General features: G+C 37.8%; 1 protein-coding gene across 5 annotated transcripts in view; it reads right to left on the minus strand.

Annotated features, from left to right (window-relative positions):
- Positions 1 to 16414, minus strand: part of Grm5 (glutamate metabotropic receptor 5) — a 547664-nt gene extending 531250 nt beyond the window's left edge. For 2 of the 5 annotated variants that reach the window (XM_004868208.3, XM_004868207.3), the window contains exons 1-2: positions 16026 to 16414; positions 1056 to 1914 (exon numbers count right to left, since the gene is read on the minus strand). In XM_004868208.3, coding sequence (XP_004868265.1) covers positions 1056 to 1785 — 730 coding nt within the window. In that variant the 5' untranslated portion in view covers positions 1786 to 1914; positions 16026 to 16414. Of the gene's footprint in view, positions 1 to 1055; positions 1915 to 7610; positions 7729 to 13207; positions 13772 to 13812; positions 14038 to 16025 lie in introns of those variants that run through there. The other 3 variants (XM_087212259.1, XM_021247174.2, XM_087212260.1) reach the window with 3 other exon arrangements.
- Positions 16415 to 17454: the final 1040 nt, after the last annotated feature.

The following is a 17454-nucleotide window of genomic DNA, read 5'->3' on the forward strand; positions in this document are numbered from 1 at the left end:
AGGGTTATATAGCTTGGACTGTATTGATATGTTATTACAGAATCTTTTAAACCTTAACTAATCTTCCTAATAATTCAGTGATTGATGAAAAGTGATTTGTATCTTACTCTGTATTCTTAATATATGCATTTTGTTGTCTTAGAAAAAGTGTTATGTAACACATGATCCTTACCATTTGAGTTACTTTACCTCTATAAGTCAAATTAAACCCATTGCAAACAACCTTAGTCAAGAACTAACAAATAATATATATATATAATCACTTTGAAAATACCATATGCAACAAAGAGAAAATTAGCATTCACATAAAATATCAGTCATTTTTTTTCCTTCTTCACTAGAGTTTCAGTATAAAGAAGCAATATACTTCAAAGCAAACTTATTTTGAATTACTAAAAATTATACTTCCAAAAGTGTCCTATACAAGGATAAAATAAATTCACTCCCCTCCATTTCAGAATTTGACTATGCATTCTATTGAAAAATAGTTGTGAGTCTAAACTGGCAATTCTCTATAACAACATACTGAGCTAGAACTGGCTACCTTCAGTCTTTTGTGTATTTTTGTGTATCTTTCTTTAATAACCAGAAAAAAATGGCATTTTGAGCAATCTTAAAATCTTAAATAAACAAGATATTCAACAAAGATCTGGAAAACTTAGAAATCTGTAGAAACAAATATCAAAAACCATCGTTATGGGGCCGGGGCTTTAGCTCAGTGGTTCTGCAGCCTGCTTCGCAAGCCAAGGACCCGAGTTCGATCCCCAGTACCAAAAAAAAAAAAAAAACCATCGTTATGGCAGAAATAAAAACAATCTAATGCAAGACTCAAACTTTTCATTTAGCCACATTATGGACACACAAACCATAATAGTAGCCTAAATATATGTTTTCCTAGATATCTTTAATCCACTCCCTTTTCATGATGCTTCTATAAATGAGGCAACTCAAAATGCTCAAAATGATTAAGCATAGGTTAATCTACCAAATCTGAAATTTTAGCTTGGAAGATGCTGAATGCATCACAAACCATACTCGATATAAAGGAAACTTACCTTCTGTGTGCACAGCTGACACATAGGTCCAGTTGTATCTCTTCACGATGTCCACCATAGCCCGTGCCTGCTGGGCATCTGAAGGCACAACCCTCATGAAGTACTTGAACAGAGTCTTGTCACTCAGATCCATGCTGGTTGCCGAGTAAGCAATCTGAGGTATGTTGAAAAGCTGGAGCAAGTTCTGGACTTGAATGGCCACAGAACTGGAGCCAGGCCCAATGACCCCTACTATGGGCTTCTTGGAACGGAAAGAAGAAGAGCCATCTACACAGCGTACCAATCCCTCTTCCTCTTCTGAAGAAATGAGGGAATCCCTTATGAACTCAATGCTCTGCTCCAGGGCCACAGCTGAATGCCAGCATGAATCTCTTATCTCACAGCCGAGGGTGATGTTGGGCAAGAGTGTGGGGTCGGAATTGATCCTTTCCAGGGTGTGCAGCATGGCCTCAACTCGCTGAATGCCATACTGTTCCCGGACTGCCCCACACTTCCTCTCATGAACTTTGTCCACAGTGGGCTGGTGATGAACAGAAAAGAGAGCTCCAATAATGATGTCACCTGGCATGTGAGCCACCACCCTCCTTTCACTGGACTGTGCACTCCCACGGACATCTTCTTTCAAAAGCAGGACAGACAGGATCAACAGAAGGACCATTTTAAGAAAGGAGTTCAAGCTAATAAAGACAGCATGATGAGGAAAGTTTAGGAGAGTGCAGATAGTGACCATCAAGCAAAATCCTATGTTGAGTGGCACACAAAGGAGTTAGCCAGCAATTTAGATATGTTCTCTAAAGAACCACCATCTGATCAGGTAGGATTTGGTTGGATGCATCCATGTGATCATGATCTTCAAAACCTGGGGAGAAAAAGCATGAGTTTTTAACAACATAAGTACACTTAGTGTAGATAAGCTCAAATGGTCCAAGCTAGTGCTGAAAAAGAGGGCTTTGATTATATAGAATAAATAAATGCTTCTGATTTCTTTTGTCTCTCTTGTGATTTTATGAAACAGGTGATATAGTTTCTTGCCTCTGTCTTGCCTATAATAACTATTTTTCTTTGGTTCATCTGGAGTACAAAAAATCAAACTGGCAGAACTGTTCTGTTAGGCAGAAGTTAGTGAGCTTAACCTAGTATGGAGAGAAAACTGAATGATGTGTACTGCAAAATATAAACATTGGTGATTTTTTATGTGATACGATTTGTTTTAATTTAATTCATTAGGCCTTTTATTTCTTTCCAAAGCTTCAGCACTGAGAATGTTATTTATTATACAATTGTATTTTTTTTTTTGGTACCGGGGATCAAACTCAGGTCCTTACTCTTGCGAGGCAGGCAGCAGAACCACTGAGCTAAATCCCTGGCCCTACCATTGTAAAAATAAAATTATCTTTAAAAGGCTAGAGATGTCTCAGTGAGACAGCACTTGCCTAGCATGACTAAGGACCTGGGTTCCATTATTCGTACTGCCAAAGAAACAAAAGAAACAAAATCCATGTATTTCCCCAAATGCACAGTAAAGCAAATTGAATACTCTTCCTGAGAATAAATAAGCATTTGTTTAATAAACATGAAGATATAACAAAGATGAATGAGAAGGGGTGGATATTTCAAGTTTGATGGATTGTAGCAGTTCAATGAGTTGACATATTACAAAATAAAATGCCCTCCAATAGGCAGCAAGTAATACTGACATGAGCACCAATTTTTGAAGACAATAATACACAGATTCAAGCCTCAGTTCTACTTTTAGAAATATTAGTAAATTATTTAACCTCTCAGTACTGAGAGTACTGAGTATCTGATAAAATGAGAATAATCTGTACTAGGCTGTCCTTACAGGAATTGACATAAAATATCCACTATGTAAATGTTTTGTATGTTGAATAGGGATATAGGGCATTCTGTGGCTAGGTGGTGAGGACAGAAAATTCTCATGCAATCCTCTTGGTCTTCCAGAAAGCCTTCAAAGAAATTACAAAGTCTTGTAATAAAATTCACAATAATCAGTTCTCTTGCCCTGATGAACGACAACAACAACAAAATTCCACATCATTAAGACTTAAAGGACTTGAAATATGCATATTTGGAACTATCCTTCTAAAAGGAAACTTAGTATAGCTATGAATATAGTGATATATTTCAGTTTAAATTCCTGGGAGGAATGAAATTTTGCTTCAACTTTCCTACATGAAAATCTAGCATAATTTATTTTAAAAAATGACAGATTAATGATTTCAATTATTTAAAGGGGTTGTGTAAGAGACTTATTTTGTATGTTATCATCTATGCCACCAAGGATCTTAAATTACTTTAAAATGACTAATTTAATAAGCACCACGTTTTAAAATTAGGTGATGTTTCTTCAGGAATTTATCAAATCATCATGCCTCTACAAGAATACTAATGATTTCACAAATCATCAGGTCTTCAAAAATTCCAGGCCAGACACACAATAAATAGAACTTGAATCACATTTCTAATCACTCCACCCTCATTTTTGGTTTCCTCCTACTGTTTCCTATGGCAACAGAGAAAGATTCCCTCTGTATAGTGCCAAATACTAAAATTTTTTAAAAAACGTCATCAATGACTTGATGTTCCAGAATAATGAGGTGTTTGGGAATATATGAGAAAAAATTCATTTTGGTTATAAAAGTTAGCATTTTGGACCAGGAAAAGAAGAAAAAAGAAGGCTGTGAATTTTCTCATGGAGAAGTTAACTGAATATTCTCAAATGCTTCTTAACTTTCCTTGTACTAAGGGCCTGGGGAAAATGCTTATTCTCATGGTCATGTGAACTGCAGACAAAAAATATGAATTAAAAGAAAACACAATTCCTCATTAAACCCAGAGTTAGTAGGCAGGACCAACAACAAAACATTTTTATGCAAGAGCATCAAATTAATAAAAGAAAGTAGAAGTGACCTATCAAATTTATGAAGAGGAAATATTAATCCAATGTATTTTATTAAAGTTATTTTAGTAAAACCCTAAATATTGATACACACATATATACATACATACTGAAAGATTGCTTTCCTTGTATATATAAATTAATTAACTCATTCAAGAAAGATATATTAATTATTATGGGAGAGAAAATTATGTAATAAAGAAGTATAATGATTGTATTGAAAGTTATGATCAATATCTTTCCTTGAACACCTATCATGCTTATTCATTCACTCTTTTAACAAACATTTAAGACACGTTTATGCTGTAACTTTCTCCATGGAGCTCAGTGGTAAGCCACACTCAGAGGCCAGGTTTTGGGAAATCCAGCCAAGGAAAAGCCGCACACAAGAGAATGAGAAGGGAAAGTAAGAGCGCATAATGTTAGAGAAACCAAGAGAAAATGTTGTAGGCGCTTTAGTGTTCACAGGCATACATGAGACTTCTATGTTGCACAGAAAAATGTGCAGAAATAAACCAGACACATAAGCTTAAATACCATATGGTAGCTCTCATTTGAGTAAGGCAAAGGACAAAGAAAATCATAAAGGATAGATAGAAGGACAAGGGGACAGATCTCTTGCAATAGAGAAGTGGTCCAAGGGAACAAGGACAAGGGGTGAGAAGGACAGGAAAAGGAAATAAGAATAAAAATGTGCCATGTATGGGAACCTCATAGCCCCAATTAATGTAAGCACTATATGCCATAGCATGAGCTAAAACAGATAATATCAACAAGTATGAAAAAGGATAGAGGACCTGCAAGAAGAGTAGGAAGGGGAAGGGAAGGGGAAGGGTATTTTTTTAAAAAGCTGTAATATGTACATGTAACTACACCCCAACATGATTGTAAACTGTATAAATTGTAAATGAGTACTAATGAGAAAAAATTTTAAATACAATGCATTTATGAAAACTCACAAAAAACGCACCTGATTCTCCTGGAAGAATATTTATATTCTGTTTATTTATATTTATATATTTATATTCTCTATTTATTGTGTATCCTGTTGACATGTGACCCAATCAATAGCTCCAGTGTCTGTTGAACATGTGGTATATATATATCAATAATCCTCATAAAAACCTTGAGATGTAGCTATCATTTATCATCTGTTTTACAAATATCATAAAGGTTTTGAAAACTTAAAATTTAGCCAATCACTTAAAAAGTGATAAACCAGAATTATAATGCCTGATGACTGCAAAACACACTCTTCTCACCATCTCTTATTGCTTCACCACCCTTCTGATAAGAGAGGTATTAACAAAATCCATGAAAATGGGAAGGACCAACCAAACCCAGTGTGGATTCCTTAGCGATATAGAAGCTCCAAGGAATTGCATTGCAATCTTTAGAAGCAGACTCCACCCTCTTTACCACCAAGCACCAGGATAGGTTTTATGGAAGACAATGTGGGCTGGGGAGGGTGATGTGAGGAATGGTTTGGGGATGATTAAAAGGCATGTACGTGAGTAATTCCCTGCCTGAGCAATTCAGAGTAGGGGTCCTGGAAGGTGGGTGAAGAAAGAATAAAGACATATTATGTGTGTCTTCCAATTCCCCACAAGGAATGTAATTATTATGTCCTGCAAATGTATACTAATAAAAAATAAAAATCAGTAAAAAAGGAATCTAATGCTGCCTCTGCTCTGACGGGAGGGAGAATTTAGGTAATAACATGAGAGATGAGGAGCAGCTGTAAACAAGGATGGAGCTTTGTTGGCTCACAGGCTGCTCAACTCCTGCTTTGTGGTCCAGTTCATAGCAGGCACAGACTGTTACAGTTCCTTGCCCCGGGTGTTGGAGACCCTGATCTAAAGGATGAAGAACATTTCTAGAAAAAGGTGACTCAGTGTGTAGAAGGCACTCTTGCGTATGGGTTTCTAATGTAAGTGTATTTATATTGCCTTGCTATCTCCCACCAGATAATGAAATTTAGATACCTAGAAACATACATTTTGAAATACATAATCATATACAAATGTGGTAGAAATGTGCTGCAACTCAATTTATTATTTTGCTACACAGCAAGATATCCCAGGTGCTACTGATATACTAGAAATTAATAAAGGATAAACTCCAAACAGTTCAGTAAAGGATATACCAAATCTATTAGCCTCTCTCATTCATCCCATAAATGTTTATTAAGTAACCATTCTAAACCAAGCACTGTTGTGGACCCTAAGAATTCAATTATAGACAAAAGAGACATAAGTTCACACCTTCAGAGAGCCTACAGAAAAATGAGGATCTTGTCAGAAAAACAAAAAGAAAAGGAAGTAAAATGTTCTATGCTTCAAAATACTGAATATTAAAAAGGAAAAAAACAAAACAAGGAAGCAAGATAGATGTTGGAGATGTGGGGAATTTTAGGTAGTATGGCCAAAGAAATGTAAACTGAAAGAGTAACACTTGAGTATATACCTATGGAAATAAAAAGTCATAGAAATATCTAGGAAAAGAACATGATAGGATAGCTAAAGATAGAAGCAAGCTCAAAGTCCCTTAGACAGGTTCTGTGTTTAATGTACTGAAGAATAACAGAGGCTAGTATGCCTTTAATGCATAGAATGAGGGAGGGAGGCAGACATGCAGTTTATGAGCTAGTCTGATAATATTGAGCCTGTTTGGACTTTTGAACACTGACTTTCACATTTCAGGAGAAGGTATTTCTGCAAAGTTTTCAGCAGAAGGTTACAATCTGCCTAGCATCTTAACAAGAATAAGGGCACAAAAGCAGCAGCTGAGTGAGCAATTAGGAATCTTTTGGACTAATTCATTTGACAGAAATGGCAGTATAAGTGGTAGAAGCTGACAGGATTCTGTATATATGTTAAAGCAGAAGGTTTTGCTATCAGATCTGACTTGGGATGTACAAAAAAGAGAAGCTCCAATAAAAATGCTTAAGTTTCCAGCCTGAGCCAAGAATGATGGTGTCACACTGAGGTAGAGGGCAGTGTGCAGAGAAAGGCTGAGATGGCAACAATAAAAGTTTAGTTTTGATGGGTCAAGTCTTAGATACTTACTAGAAATTCAAGAAGAGATATGGAATAAGCCATTGGATATAAAAGGCTGAATTTCTGGTGAAAACTCTGAATTAGAGATAAAAGTGTGGGATGTATCAGTATACAGATGATCTTTTTTTAAACCATGAAATTGGATGAAATCTCTTAGGAAGTGGAAAGAGAAAAGAAGCTAGTCTCAGAGAGCTTGCATTCAAGGCAAATCTAACATCTAAATTGGCAGAGATAAGGATAAATTAGCAAAGGAGACTGAATAATTTTTAGAAATAAAAATTTTCTCCAATAAAGAGTGTGTAAGTGGGGTAGACAATGAAAAATTAAGTATTCATATTATATTAAGGAGAAATAAAAGACAGATATGGATTGATTTTCACAAGAAATAGTGCCTAGGTATATTTACATGCACAGAGACTAGAAATATTCACACTGACATTTTAATTTTCTTCTTTGTCTTAATCAGCGTTTTAAAAATTTACCAATATTTGTTTGTTTGTTTTTAAAGATTAGGACCTAGGGATCTACCTTCTAAATTTCTGCCCTGTCTCCCTTGTCCCCTTATAGCCCATTTACCTTCTCTTCTTTGGGATTATGCTAGTCAAGTCCAAGTACATACTGCTTTGTTCCAATGGTTTGTTCATGCTGATTGTGATCCTCAATATGTCCTTGTTTAGTGGTTTTCATGGGGGATCTGCCAAGAATATAGGCTTGAAGTCACATCTCACTGAGTTTGAATACTGACAGTGCCACTTGGCTATGTGTCCCTGGTCACTTATGCTCTCTGACCCCCATGTCTTTATTGGCAATCAGAATAAGAATGATACCTACCTCAATGAGTTTTAACGAGGATTGCATTAGATATCTTCAAATGGCATAAATCTAAAATTTAGTAATATGGAGACTTTCAACTTACTTGAAATGGATAAATATGTGGACAGTTCTACTTATGTGGTATAACAATTCAAGGTGTTATTTTCAGAAGCATTAGAGTGCTTTATTCAATGTTACATTTCCGGGTTCCTAGCATAGTATCATTAGTTATGACCCCATTGTACAAAACAATTGATATGTAATTAATATGCAAAAAGTATTAACAACAAGTAACCATGTAGTCTCAAACTATATCCTCTATGAATGTATAAAAGAAATATGAGGGTGGCATTTGCTATTAAACTGCGACTACATCATAATCAGATTCACAGCTCACATTGTCTTTTGCTTCCAACAATCTTCTCATACACTGACTATCTTTCTGGCACAGATGTTTCTTATATAACTTATTCTTCACCAAGCAAATCACACAGCTCAAGAAGTCAACAATAACATGATTCCTTCGAACTGTCCAATAGCCTCACCACAGTTAGGGATATCAATATTGCAAATGGCATAGATACCTATGATGTATTTTTCAGACAAGTGCACAACATAGATAAGAGGCAATCTGAGGTATAATGAGACTGAGATTCTTATAGTGTGAGGAAAGCCCCTCTCCATTTTCATCACTATTTCAAGTACATATATGTGATTTTGTAAGGAAGAAAGATTAACAGTCCCTCAGTTCAACCCAGGAAAAATAATAGGCAATTCTGTAACTGAAATCATCTCTTTCTTTTCATTAAGTTTATTGGTACATTTTAGGTATAAAATATAGGAAAGAAGGGAAAAGAAAAAATACAAGAAAAGGAAAAAATGGAAACAAGTCTCTGAAATCATCTCTTTTAAAACACAAATACACAATTTAATATTGTACAAAGATGTTATATATAATTTTAAACACAAGTTAAAACATGCTGGCCATAGAATAAATCTTACTAAATCATTGTAAATCATTTAAATAAGTAGTTTAGTAGTCCATAAAGACCCAAAACAGTCTTCTGCAGCAAAGCAATAAAAATTGTTCAATGCACCATTTTAACTCGTTTCAACTAAATTATCAAGAAGGGATTTTTGAGTTCTACCCATTTTGTACCCTGCAGCCTCTTTTTTACTTTTTATGACATACTTCTAAAGACTGTAAAACATTATTGCTGCTATTAAATTACCTATTATCAGGTGCTTGAAATGTGGTTTTACATTTCTATAACTTGATCATGACTTACTTATTAGTAGCTAATATTTATTGAGTACCTACTTTTTGCTAAATAGTGTGTAAGCATTATGTAATGTAAACCTCACAACCACATCTAAGGTAGGTATAATTATTATGATATATTAAAACCTCTGGACATTGAGGTTTAGAGATAAATTATTTTACTAAAATCTCACACCTATACAAAATAGCAGAGGTGGTACATTAACCCAGCTATCTCTCGCTCCAAATTCCACACTCAACATAGTCAGATAATAATGCCTTCCAAAGGACCAGAAGAGTGGGTAATTTAAACCTTATGTGCTGATTGTGTAACATTTTGTAGATTCTACTTTCCATTGAATTTTTATGTAATGATCATTGATTATAGTCAGAGACTATGCAAATAAGTCAAGTAAATAAAAGTAACTGTTTTCTATCATTATTAGGTCGGAATTTCTCAACCATAGCACTACTGAAAGTTTAGACTAGACAGTTCTTTATTGTTGAGAATTGTTGCCCTGTTCATTGTAAGACTTTTAGCAGTATCTCTCATCTTTGTCTAGAGGACCAAAAGACCAACAGGACCACATTCTACTTGTGATAACCAAATATGTCTCCAAATATCCTCTTCAGGTCAAAATCAATCCCAGTTGAAATCCACTGATTCACATGAAAAGTCATAAAAATGTCAACATAATCATCCAAACAGAAAAAGAGTACAACTGAAAGCAAATCATCAGGATGCATTAGTCCCATATAGGTTTTTGACTGAAAGGCTACAAATAACACTAAGAAATGTAGGTTGGAATAGTCTTGTCTTCTTTATTTTATTACTTGTTTCTTTATTTCCAACATCGTAATCAATTTGAAAAACACAAATTAAACTGTGAGAGTGAAGGATGATATTTCTTTATATTAATTAAGCATAGTTCTGTATATCTGCAAATTACAATAAATGAATGTGAAGACAGTATCCTATGATGTATTTTCCAATTTCAAAGGCTGCTCTTAAGATGAAATACAGAATTCATTATAATTTTAGTAAGAATAACAAAACCAATTTATATAGTAGTGTATACATCTATCTCAATTTGTCATTTTATTGGTTCATTTTTTAAAAAATAAAACTATTATCTACTTGTCTCCTTAAAGAACTCTATTATCATTTGATATGTTAGGGCAAATTGATTTCTAGAAAAATATTTTACTATATCTTTACAAAATACAATGAATGTAAGAAGACAGTATTATTACACTGCCCATGAGTGTCACTATGATTATGATCTTTTCATTTCCTTCAAATATTTATGCTCAAAAGTTGAAAATCAATGGTTTATAGTCAGAATTATGGTGAAAATTAACCATTAGAGAATTTTTCATATATCTGATATCCTTGTTTGAACACTCACTTGTGCAAGAGGAAAGTTCTGGTGACTCAAATTAGTAGAATTTTAAAAATTAAGATATATGTCCAAGTGTCCAGTTAATATCATAGTTAAGAGTAAGAGTTTTGGAATCAGATGATCCTTGAAATAAAATATCCTTTTGTTATTTTATAAGCTGTGGGATATTGGTCAAATCATTTAATCTCACTTAGTCTTGCTTTTTGTTGTTAAATTTACACAATAAAAATAAAATTCAATCTACAGTTTTGTTGAGAAACTTAAATTTATATAAAAACCCAGGAAACTTTTGATATCCAAAGGCCTGTACATCTTTAATTGTCATATATAACACTGATAAACTCTTCACTGCCGTCAATCACTTTATTTAGATTTGTGCATTATATCATCATAAAAAGGCTCAGTATTATAGAAATAGGGTACACTCAAGTTAGCTTAGTATGATAGAAACAGGGTAAGGACAAGTTATTTTTCCTTGACAATGAAAGAAAAATTCAGTTTTCAAAACAGAAAAGTAAAAACAAATAATTCCCTATGTTATATCTAGTGATTAGCATGGTACCTACTGTGCTCAGTAAATACCTCTAGCAGGGATGAATCTACACAAAGACCAGTTTGGTGCCCTTTTTGATCAAAGGTGCATAGAATTCAAACAATGTTTGAATTAGGAATGGTAGAATAGGAATGGTAAAATATAATTTTTTCTCCTCTTAATGAATACAAAGGAAAAGAAAACAAACCTATGACATAACACTTTATTGAAATGCCTTTAACCAACTGGGATAAAGGAATATAAAAAAGATAACATTTGATTTCTAAATAAACATTCAAAATCAACATTAAAATTTTATTTTCTTGAGCTATACAAATATGAACTAAAAATATTTTTGAATGTACTGTCTTATGTCTTCTAAGTTCCATGACTAAAATGATAACTGATGTCTTGTGACTAGGATTAATAGTTCTCTGAATATGAAAAATAACACATATTGTCAAATTGTAGAATATATTTCCTTTATACTAATAAATCTTCAAGATATCCAAACAAAGAAATCAAATTAGCTGAAGCATATGTGACATACATTAGCACTTATCAAAACATAGTCTTCACTATTTTATAAAGTTTGCTTATTCTTGATTCATCTATATAAATTTAAACAATATAAGCAGGGATTGGTATAAAATATGTCTGTTTCTTCATCCCATGAAGACAAATACAGTATTTCTAATGATTAATTTTATGCCATATTTTCAACTTACAGCGTCACTTTCTGTTTACTGCCATTTAATTTACTTTTACTACCTAAAATATGCTGAATATTCTTTTAAAGACAAGAGTAATGCTCCTGTAAAATATTCAATGTGTTTTGAAAAAAAGAGAATTACTGAAACACTTTAGTTATCAAAGTAAACATGTTTAGAGATAATGATTGTATTAGGAAACATAACTATGTCGATCAGAGAAAAACTTAAAATGGTATGCAGTTCCTCAAGAATTCCCAAAGTCAGGATACTCTGTGCTGGGTGCACATGATATCTATGAGTGAAATTTTCATTTTTACCCTGGATGTTTGACTTCAGGTCCATAATGTGCACAATTCACTAATGGTAGAGGCTTGTATCTGTCTATGCCAGTAAAAGGAAGATCTGATCAAGTATTCAGATTTTTCAAATACCAATCCCACCTTGACAAATAATCTCAATATTTCCTTTCATAAATTTTTATGAGCATATAACCCACAGCCAAAACATTGGTGTATGATAGCAAAAACATCTAGTGGGTTCAATTAAGATATTTAGACTGTAATATTTTCCATGCAGAGTGTAAATGACTGTAGGCAGTTATTTAGAAAGCACTCACCACTTCCTTTGCCTAAGAAATTTTGAGGGATCTGTCCAGTGTGCTGAAAAGCTTTCACCACAGAGGGCTGCAGATTTAGTGGGACGCATGTTACTAAACTGGTGAGTACAGGAAGCTGTATTTTCAATTCCTACACCAATCATTCCTTAGAGTGGTAACAAATCCATAACAGACATAAATAGCCCCAACTTATTATTATATGTGCAATTATGTGGAAGTAGCAGAGAAATTAAATGACAAAATTTCCTGTGCTCTACGAAAGGAATAGCACAGAACACAACTAATAAAAGGTAATATACCTAAACACTCCAAAGTCTCTCTCTCTCTCTCTCTCTCTCTCTCTCTCTCTCTCTCTCTCTCTCTCTCTCTCTCATCAGATAATGTAGAAGCTTCCACTGAAAAATCTTTAATTATGCCCCACTGGAGGAACGGGATACAGAGCCCAGGGTGATATGCCCTAGCATTGACCCTTGGCCAGCAGGCAGTGTTAGGAATACAGATTTTCTCTAGCTCAATCTTGAGGGATTTCATACAATAAAATACCATGTAAGGAATAGAGAAGAGAGAAGCCGTCTTCTCACTGATTTGCATCAATTTTCTTTCAAGAAGTAAAGTGATGGAGAATCTATCTGGCTACTCATGTTCTGCTGCAGCACGATCTAGATTGTTCCTAAATAAGCACAAGCACTTGTTATCCTGTCTTTAAATTCCCTTCCTCGTGACACCTGTTCCATAGGGAAATGTGGGCAGATGGAAACCACGGCGCCAGGTGGAAGATCCCGGCAGGTGCACCTATCATTTCCCTCTCAGAGGTCTCAAGTATAGACCGGCTCACCTTCGCACTAAGGGCCCTGCCCTGGGTTCTCATCACCGAGTCGCTGTACCGCGAGCTCCATCCTCTGCATGTAGCTAGTAGGCTTTGTGTCCGAAGATAAAGTAAAGATGCATCCATGAGAGAAGAAAGAGTAGGAGGGCTCAGACTGGTGCTTAGAAAGAGACACCCTGGCCTCAGTAAAAGCTGTGCTTTCAGCACCACCCACTGCCCCCCTCATCCTGCAGCAAGCAGCGGCATTAGGAAGAAATCTTCCTTCCTTTCCAGCCCTCGGATGGTGTGGGGGAGTAGAGTTTGCGTTTGAAACCAGGCGCCCCTTGCCTTGGAAAGCAGGAACTCGGATCTCGGATCGGAAGGCATGCAGAATCCCTGCCTCAATCCTTGCAGCTTTTCCCTCCTTTACCCCCTTGCTCGCGCCTTTTCTACCAACAGGTTTAATCAAGGCCATCCGCAAACGGAGCAGATATGAACCTCATGGGTTCTGGCAGCCCTGGCTCCATGCTCTCCTCCTCCCCCCAAACCAAACTGTAAGCTATTCGGCAAGCTAATAGCTGCTTATCCTTTTGAGCCAGGGGACACTTGGGCACACAGACACTCAGCAAGCTTACCCCCCTGTCGGCCGCGCGGCGGGCAGTGAGACGCGGTCTAGCTAGCCCCCCATAAAGTTGGGCCGCGGGATCAATGGGGCTGAGCCGGCCTTTCCAATCCGGGGCTCCCCCCACCCCGAGATGATCTCAAGCTCATCCCCTGCACTCAGTGCTCAAAGAACAGCCGAGCTGAGGGCGGTGTGTGCAGTAATCTTCCCGCTCCTGGAAAAGGGGGGAAGGGGAGAAGGGAAAAGAACGGAGGAGGGAGGGGTGGTAGTTTGTATTTATAGAGAACGGAGTTCTTTGTGCAACTTTTTGGTGCCACCAAGTGGCACAGTGAGTTCCTTTAGGAACACAGACTCCTGGGAGAACTGGATGGGTGGACTAGCTTCTCAGCCAGATGCTTGCATGGTGGGGCTTACGGGTGAGTTTTCACATGTTCACCACCTCAGCTTTCGGGAGTGATGAAAATCCCTAGTCTAAGAGCACAAACCTGTACTGAGAGGGAAAGGTACCTGTGGCTACTTCAGACAAGTGGAAGAGGTGTCAAGGACATGGCAGGTACTAGTATTGTCTCTGAAGCATTCAAACCCTTGTCCTGAGAGGAGTTTCCACTCCCTTCTCTCCCTAACCCTTTTATCCAGAACACCTTATACTCCTATCCTACTTCAAGGCATTCGTGCCATCCTGAGTGCCCAACCTATAAACTGAGATGGCATTTTTCTTCTATCAGAATCAAATCTAAATTATTTCCCAAATTCCTACATTCAAAGTACCTTATAGCTTGTCACTTAACTGCCTTTTTAATTGCTACTTTAATAAAAAAGAACATATGACTTTAGCCTTTGTGCATCCGAACCTCTCCCAATAGCTCTCAAAACTCCAGATTCCTTTGACTGCAATCAGATTGACTATTCTCACTCATTTCCACAGGCCTCTCAGGATGTGTTACCCTAAAAGCACAGCCAGGATCTCATAGCTGCCTTTAACACTTCGAAGGAGAACACCTTGAAGCTGCCTTTATCTAGATGGTTTGGGTATTCTTCCTTTTGTTGTATATCGATCTTCAAACCCGGTCGATACAATTTTCAAGTGCAATCATAGACACTATTGCATGAGACCTTAGTGGCTCAAAAACGCAGAACAACCTCTACATTTTGCAGATGGAAAAACTGAGTAAACGAAGATTAAGGGACTTGTTCAAGGTCACACATTTCCCTACAGAAACAGCCCAAGAGCTGCCCAGGGCAGGACTGAGGAGGAACACAGTGATGCCAAACCTGACTGCCAGGCTCTTTTTCCCTCTACCACAACAGACAGATCATTCACTGATTTTTCAGCTCCCTTTCTTTCCCTCTTTCTCTCTATGTCTCTGTCACCGACTGTCAAAGTTTGATAAAGGAACCATGAATAAATATATCGTCCTAGCTCCACTGGCAGTACCTGAACCTGAGTTTAGAGGTCCAGAGTTTCAGGTGTACCCCCTTAAAATGGCCCACAGCTCTTGAAAACCTTTTCTTCCTGGTACTATGTCATGGCATTGTCATTTTAGAAATGTAACCGTGGTATTCACACCCAGCCTTGTGCCTCTTTTGCTCTCTCTTTGAATTAAACACCAGCAAGTGGTCTTATTAGCCCCCTAATACCTAATGACCTCAAAGATAAAGAAGCCCTTTCCCTTGCTAAAAGCACGCTTTCTGTGCACATGTATTGGCATGAGAGAGAAAGAGGGGGAGAGAGGGAGAGAGGGATTGCAAATGCCTCTTTTGGTCTCTCTCTCCCTCCTTCTCTCTCTCTCTCTCTCTCTCTCTCTCTCTCTCTCTCTCTCTCTCTCTCTCTCTCTCTCTCTCTCTCTCCCTCCAATTTTTTAGTTCGTTCTATGGAAACCAGCCCACTTAAATCCCTCTCTTATGCAAATAAAAACAAAATGATCTTCATGAACCTCCTACTGGAGCATTACCGCGGTAGACCAGGCTCCTGAGTCAAAATTCATGTCCGATTCACACCGTACACGTCCTTGGAGGGTGACTTTTCTGAACTTACAGGACCTCGCAGCTTCCCTGGCTCCACCAGCCCTCCACCTGCCCGCCACCTGCCCTTCTGGGTCCCTCCAGCCCAAGCTCCCGCCCCTTGCCAGATCGTTCTCCATCCCTGCGCTGGGGGAGGGGCTCCGGCGGCATCCTACATTCGTGGTAACTCCGTAGCTGAGAGAAAGAAAAACCGCGCTTGCTTACCAGGTGCGCGCCCAGAGCCTTGCGCCCCTAGTCAGCCGCTGCCTGCGAGCTTCCTGCGCTTCTGAGCGGCCTTGGGAGCCGCTGGAGCGCTAGTGTCAGCGATGGAGGCAGTGGTGACAATCGGCAGAAGGGCTGCGGGGCCCGCGGTGGTGGCGCTCGCTCTCTCGCGCCAGCGCCGGGAGCACGTGCCGCGCTCGGGCAGACGCAGCTGGAAGCGCAGCGCAGGGCTGGCTCCTACTCCGCAGCGAGCAGCGGGGGGCGGCAGATCGCCCCGGCTCCGACGTGGTGGGTGAACAAGGGTCCTAAAGCCTCCTGCACTCGGGGTTCAGGAGAGGGTACCCTTGGGCTTCCTCTCTAGCTCCTCAGAATCCCCCCGGGAGCTAGGCAAGGAGGAGAGCAGTGCAGGGAGGCGTGGGTGGTGTGTCACTCACAGAGAAGCTGGGGGGCAGGTAGATAATAAGCTTCTCTCTAACGATGGTACTTAAACTCCTGTCAATGATTGGGGGAAGGGGCGTCATTGCGGGAGGACAGAGAAAGATCGGAAATCAGGGAACCCCAAAATGATTCGGAGGTGTGAGTGGTTAACAAGGAGTGTCTAGTAATATTACTTATTAATAATGTAATTTTGCATTTATCTCCACTTCTTACAAATGACTCTTCCTACATCCATTAAAATTTCTTCCCCTAGCAGTTAAAGATCTTTTGCTTCCTTAAATTTCCTTCCCTGCCACCCCCATAACTGCCCAGAATTGTCAAAAAACCACTGAAGTTATCTTTAAATTACAAAACCAGACATTTTAGCTTCTGAAAAAGAGATTGGTAGAAATTACTTGGACTGCTTAATTTAAAGAAAGGAAAGATTTTGCAATAATATCATTATTATTGTCATTACTGTATTTCCCCAGGTGAGTTTTGAAAGCCAAATGCTAGCAGCAGTCAGACAAAAGAGTAAAAGATGGACAGCAAAGTACTCGTCCTGAAGCACGCACTGCTAAAGCCTGATATTCGATTTCCCACCAGCCTCCAGACAATAAGGCATGTGATTATTTCCATAGCTTCAGTTAGTGAACAAAGAAAAAATAAAAATAGGTATCCACCTCACCTGTTGAGCTTCACAATGATAATGATGTATTTCTTTTTGCATTTGTGTACTGATGGTGGCATTGATAAATGTAAAGGTTCTTTGATTATAATCCACAAAACAAGCTTCACTATTTTCTAGTCAAACAACGCTGTGGTCCATCTTCCTAAATAACAAAAATGAGGAAAATGGCACAGAAGAGAAAACACATAGTGAGAGTTCTGTGGAAAATAAAAAGTAATTTATTATTAGATCATTCTGGTGATGTGATTAAGTCTCATGAATAAAGTGAATTTTTAGCACCACTTGCTGAGACATGGACACTGAGGACAAGGTCATGCATGGGAT

Source organism: Heterocephalus glaber, unplaced genomic scaffold, assembly GCF_053883595.1.
Source record: "Heterocephalus glaber isolate CG9 unplaced genomic scaffold, H.glaber_assembly_v1.0 deba00001429, whole genome shotgun sequence".
NCBI classification, from domain to species: domain Eukaryota; kingdom Metazoa; phylum Chordata; class Mammalia; order Rodentia; family Bathyergidae; genus Heterocephalus; species Heterocephalus glaber.